The sequence below is a fragment of the Symphalangus syndactylus genome, chromosome 20, assembly GCF_028878055.3.
Source record: "Symphalangus syndactylus isolate Jambi chromosome 20, NHGRI_mSymSyn1-v2.1_pri, whole genome shotgun sequence".
In the NCBI taxonomy this organism is placed as follows: Eukaryota; Metazoa; Chordata; class Mammalia; order Primates; family Hylobatidae; genus Symphalangus; species Symphalangus syndactylus.
In genome coordinates, this window is record NC_072442.2 from 21726506 (window position 1) to 21732867 (window position 6362).

A 6362-nucleotide genomic window follows, 5' to 3' on the forward strand; every position below is an offset into this window, starting at 1 on the left:
CGGTGGGTGGTGGGCAAGGGGAGTGAGAGCATTAGGACAAATACCTAATGTAGATGACGAATTGATGGGTGCAGCAAACCACCATGGCACATGTATACCTATGTAACAAACCTGCACCTTCTGCACATGTATCTCAGAACTTAAAGTATTATAATAAAAATAAAAGATAACTTTTCCAATTAAAAAAAGAAAAAAAACTATTTAGAAGTCAAGATTTTGTTTTCACAAAGGGGGATCCATTTCCTGCCCATCACTCAGGATCATTCCTGATCAAGGCCCCTCATTCATCAGGCACCAAATCACAGGCAAGAAATGGGTCTACTCTAGGTCACTGCTGAAAAGAAAGCCTCCAAGAAAGAGGGAGAAAAAGCCCTTGAAGCTGCCCCTACTTGCTAGGGACGGCCAGTGAGCTGGATGAAACAGCTGCAGCGCTTGGATATCTAAAGATTGATTTTATTTATTTCCACTGAGCCACTGAGGTTTTTCAGGTTCAGAGTAAATCCAAAGCCCATTAACTCCAAAGCCATTTTTCAAGGAAAACACAAAAATGAATAATCGCTTGCTGATAATTCCTTTAAATTCCCGCCAGAGTTATGAAATTACTCTTACTACAGAAACAATCATTAAGCCACGTCAGACAAACACCTCTGAGGTCAAGAATATTCCAAATTTATTCTGCCGATAATTTTTTAAAACCTCATATCTGCCACATGTGCAACTCAGGCATTCTTGGAAACCATCCCTGGGGTAGCATATTTTTACTTGGAAGCAGTGGGAAAACTTGGAAGAATATTTGCAGAAATATCCAGACTCTGAGGTCTTTCCAGCATTCCCAATCTGCCTTTCTTTTTTTTTTTTTTTGAGACAGAGTCTCACTCTATTGCCCAGGTTGGAGAGCAGTGGCATGATCTCTGCCCACTGCAACCTTCATCTCCTGTGTTCAAGCAATTCTCATGCCTCAGCTTCCTGAGTAGCTGAGACTACAAGCACCTTCCACCATGCTTGGCTAATTTTTTGTATTTTGTATTTTTAATAGGTTTAGTAGTAGGTTTTCACCATGTTAGCCAGGCTGGTCTTGAACTCCTGACCTCAAGTGAGCTGCCTGCCTCAGTCTCCCAAAGTGCTGGGATTACAAGTGTGAGCCACTGTACCCGGCCCTATTTCCTAATAATAAAAAACAGTAACTTCTACTTACTGAGTACCTACAGTGATCTAATCATTCTTCTAAGCAGTTTAGATACATGAACTCATTTAATTCACATTACAATTCCCTAAAGTACACATGATTAGTATCCTGCTCTTACCCTAGCAGAGAGTGGTTAAGTAAGTTGTCCATGGTATCACAGCTAGTCAGTCACAGAGCCATCATCCAAACGCAGACATCCTGAATTCAGATTCTACATTAGACTAACCCACCTGGAATAGAGCAGGAAAGAACAGGGAAGACTCCACATTTTTGGCCTCTATTTGGTAACTATAGTTAACTTTTTAGGTAATTATAGACCAATTATCCTAGATGGGCACTTAGAGACTTTGCAGGACAGCAAGAGCCCTCTCTAATCCTCTGCCCATGACAGACATCACCAGTCAACCATAACACAGTATTTAACTAACGCAAGTCAACTCCTCAGAATCTTTAACATTCTTGTTTGTGCTACTGTACCAATCAATCAATTTGATATGAGAGTGTGCAGGAAAAAACAGGAAACAGGTTTGCAGTACCTCCACACCAGTATTCAATGCTGTAATCCGCTGCAGTGACTCCATTAAAGACTTTGCCTCCTTTATACCCTCTCCAACTAGGGTGCCTAGTGTTATGAACAAAGGGATATGTATGGGTTCTTGTGTCCCCTCTCTCTTTGACATTTTTAGCCATCAGATACCTTGTCTGCATTGTGTGCCCAGAGAGCGAGGGGGGAACTAGATGATTGATTTTCCAAATGTGTTCCCTAAATGTGTTTCCTGGGGAATAAGGGTACGGAAGGCTGCCTATTCTATTTCAAACAAATCCCCTTCACTACAGTGTATTTGATGAGTTGGGGTTTGTTTTAATTCCATTTGGAAAAGGGCTTTAGCAGCTAAGCAAATGGTTTAAAAGTGACTCAGAAGTCAAGATTAATAGAAACTATCCAGTTCTGATGTCCTATCATGCTAAAATTGCAGGGCACTAAGATTCTATGATCATTACCTTGAAACACAGTGGCAAAGCTGTGGTGTGTTGTCCTTCCTGGTTCAGAGATGCAACTATGTGCAGGGCTGCTGAGCTCTCTCTGCATCTGGGTGGGAGCCTAATGGAAGTTTCGGGGCTCCTTCCTGGTCTCCAAAATCCTCAAGACCACCATGTGAACACAGGAATCAAGGAAGGTTCTTAGATCAACTCATCCCCCAGGTCCTTGGTTTCCTTGCTCCTTCCCCCACTACAGGTGTTTCATTTCAACTCATCCCCCAGGCCCTTGGTTTTCTTGCTCCTTCCCCCACTACAGGTGTTTCATTTCAACTCATCCCCCAGGCCCTTGGTTTTCTTGCTCCTTCCCCCACTACAGGTGTTTCATTTCAACTCATCCCCCAGGCCCTTGGTTTTCTTGCTCCTTCCCCCACTACAGGTGTTTCATTTCAACTCATCCCCCAGGCCCTTGGTTTCCTTGCTCCTTCCCCCACTACAGGTGTTTCATTTCAACTCATCCCCCAGGCCCTTGGTTTTCTTGCTCCCTTCCCCCGCTACAGATGTTTAACTTCACTTCATAATCACATATTCCCCTCCTTTCCCACGGCAAGATTCAGATGGATGAAAAAGTGTACCAAGTCCCTCCCACTAGCTTGCCTCTCTTCTGTTCTGCTTGACTTCCTAGGATCTGGAATTTCGTCAGCAATTCAGGAATCCCTTCATCGTGACTCCGCACAGGCAAAGGCTTCCCTGGAAGCTCCCACACTGTCTGCTCCCTATAAAAGGCAGGCACATGGGCCAGAGGAGCAGAGAGGCTGAGACCAACCCAGAAACCACCACCTCTCATGCCAAAGCTCACACCTTCGGCCTCCAACATGAAGGTCCCTGCAACACTTCTGTGGCTGCTGCTCATAGCAGCTGCCTTCAGCCCCCAGGGGCTCGCTGGGCCAGGTAAGCCCCCCAACTCCTTACAGGAAAGGTAACCACCTCCAGAGCTACTAGGTCAGCAAGAATCTTTAGAGACTCACTGCAAATTCTCCATTTGAAAAATAGGGAAACAGATTTGGTGCGTGGACAAGAAATGCCTCAATCTCACATCCAGTCACTGGAAGAGCCAGAACTAGAAGCCCAGGCTTCCGAGTCTTCTCCCCACATTCAAGAGGGATGCTGGGTGCATCCATATCCAGCTATCCTTACAGTGTTTGGGAATGGGGAATGGCTCTTTCTTACTGTGGGCATGGTGGGCATTTTTGGCAGTGGGGGAGAAGGAAAATCTGTTGATTAGAAGCTCTGTATGTTAATTCTACTCCAGGACAGCTTTCAGAGACAGTGGCTAAGAGAAGAACGAGGTCCCAGGGGGATCTCTTGAGGTGACTTATTTTGACACTGTTTGGGAAAGTCATCTAGGAGATTTGTTCCATAACTCATTTTCCCATACTCTGGTGACAAATTTACCGAGTGTATTGGTCCCACTGAGCCAGTGCATGGCATGGTAACAAACAGTTCTAAATTATCAATGACTTAAGAGAATTAACTAAGTTAACAAAAGTTACTTTCTCACTTGTACTAAATATCTATAATGTATGGGCTCCAGCTTCTTCATTTTATACTCAGGATTCTAGACTGATGGAGAAGTTGCCCATGAGGGGGAACACTGATGGATACTGTGATAAACAAAAAGAAAGCTCTCAGAAGTCTTGCATAGGCAATGCACTGTGGCTCAAAAACAACACCCATCACTTTGTCTCCTCCTTCATTGATCAAAACTAACTAATGCCTCCAACCAAACAAAAGTGTTCAAGAAATGCAAGTCTACCTTGTGTCTCAAAACAGAGGATGGAGAATATTTGGTGAAAATTACCATGACCATCACATGGCCACGTAGGTCTTTATCATTATAAAGACAGAGCTAGCATTTGCCACATTGACCAAGCTTTTTCCAGACCCTCAACAGTAATGATGAGTCCTCAATGCACAGGGGAGGATGCTGAAGACGCAGGACGGCATCCTCCAGACACATAAGACTTCAGAGCAGAGGGATTCTCCCTCCGCCTCTCGCAATTCCTTGCTTTCTCCTAACTTCCTTTACAAAGTCATGCTTGGAAATGTCTATGTATCATCACGTGGCTCATTTTTTTTTCTCTGTTCATTTTTTTCCCCCAAAATTCAGCTTCTGTCACAACCACCTGCTGCTTTAGCCTGGCCAATAGGAAGATACCCCTTCAGCGACTGGAGAGCTACAGGAGAATCACCAGTGGCAAATGTCCCCAGAAAGCTGTGATGTAAGTAAATAAAGCTCACCCTCCCCTAGACAAAAAATTAATGTCTAGGGCACAGAGTAAAGAACTGTGTCACAGTTGCTGGGAGTCATAGACTCTGATAGTTTGACCTCTATGGTCCAATTAATTAATTTTCACAAGTGAATGTTCACTCCCGGCTCCCTGCCTGGGAGCTTGCTGTAGTCATATCAATTTCTTCAAGTCAAGAGCAAAGATGGTTTTATTGGGCCTTCAAGTGCAGCAACTAACTCAGGAGTCTCATCCTTCCTCCTCTCCATGGGAACCCTTTGTCCAGTGGCAGATGGTCTTTAAATATTTACAGTCAAATGGGCAGAATTGTCAAAAACAATCCTTCCAATTTCATCCTCTATCTCCCACAGCTTCAAGACCAAACTGGCCAAGGATATCTGTGCCAACCCCAAGAAGAAGTGGGTGCAGGATTCCATGAAGTATCTGGACCAAAAATCTCCAACTCCAAAGCCATAAATAATCACCATTTTTGAAACCAAACCAGAGCCTGAGTGTTGCCTAATTTGTTTTCCCTTCTTACAGTGCATTCTGAGGTAACCCCATTATCAGTCCAAAGGGAATGGGTTTTATTTAATATATATATATATATATATATATATATATATTTTTTTTTTTTTTTAAAAAGAAAACCTATTGCATTTAATTTATTGAGGCTTTAAAACTTATCCTCCATGTATATCAGTTATTTTTAAACTGTAAAGCTTTGTGCAGATTCTTTACCCTCTGGGAGCCCAAATTCGATCCCCTGTCACGTGTGGGCAATGCTCCCCCTCTCCTCTCTTCCTCCCTAGAATCTTGTAAAAGTCCTGGCAAAGATGATCAGTATAAAAATGTCATTGTTCTTGTGAACCCAAAGTGTGACTCATTAAATGGAAGTAAATGTTTTGGGAATACATAAAGTATGTGCATATTTTATTATAGTCACTAGTTGTAATTTTTTTGTGGGAAATCCACACTGAGCTGAGGGGGACGAAGACGGCTGTGGCCAAGAGGGGCTTGGTTATGGGGGTGGGAACTGTGTCCCTGGGAAGTGACTTTTTGGCTTAGCTGGTCTTCATTAAAATGCAGGGTGAAACTGACAAACCCATTCTAGCCCTCTATTCCCATTTTCAGTAGTATTTCCCAGACATCAAACTTCAGCTAGGAAAGTATCAGGAGCTTTGCCACCATCCCTTTCTTCCCCACCTCATGCTTGCCTCTCCTGGGACCTGTTTTAACAGTCCCATGGTATCTCCCTCTACCCAACCCTGCTCTTCAGTCTTCCAACCCAGACTAGGCAGACATGACAGACACTGGGAAATCAGAGGAAGGCTAAGTGACCCTTGACCAGAGGTTTAGGTGCAGGTTTTACAGGTGTGGTGGAGTTTAAAGTAGGTCTTGGTGCATGCACAAAGTGGAGAGGCTCTGCTGGAGGTATTTCAGCCTAGGTAGAGGAGAAGAGGTGTTGCTTGAGCAAAATCCAAGAAGTAGGAATGATCATGCTGCATTTACCCAGTTGGGTGGGAGCCCATCAAAAGTGTCAGTGTTGGAGCGTGTGTGAAATGGTGGGGAAATTTGGAAAGAAGTTTGAGGCCAGGCTGTCTAGGTGGGGAGTTTGTGCTCCATGTAAGGTGAACATAGGATTCTTCCCAGCCCAGTTAGGATGCTTTTGAGAGCAGAAAAGTGGTATTATTCATAATTATTCTGGAACAACAGATATAAATTAACACTGTCCTAAGCAAACTGGAGCATGTGGTCACTCTAGGAATAGAAAGGATTGCGAGATTTGATTCAGTGGAGAGAAGTGCCATGACCACATCATGAGGGGCTTCAGGAAGGGCAGCCAGGTGGCCATGGGCTGAATTGGGAGGAGAAGGGAGAAGCATTTAGCTCACTATTGCAGTGTATGG

At 43.9% G+C, this 6362-nt stretch overlaps 1 protein-coding gene across 2 annotated transcripts in view; it reads left to right on the plus strand.

The window, feature by feature from the left end:
- LOC129469559 (C-C motif chemokine 2) overlaps positions 1–5596 on the plus strand; it is a 30775-nt gene extending 25179 nt beyond the window's left edge. Inside the window, exons 1-3 of one of the 2 annotated variants that reach the window (XM_055256324.2) lie at positions 2793–3115; positions 4335–4446; positions 4824–4929. In XM_055256324.2, coding sequence (XP_055112299.2) covers positions 3010–3115; positions 4335–4446; positions 4824–4929 — 324 coding nt within the window. In that variant the 5' untranslated portion in view covers positions 2793–3009. Of the gene's footprint in view, positions 1–2792; positions 3116–4334; positions 4447–4823 lie in introns of those variants that run through there. The other variant, XM_055256323.2, reaches the window with a different exon arrangement.
- The last annotated feature ends 766 nt before the right edge of the window (positions 5597–6362 follow it).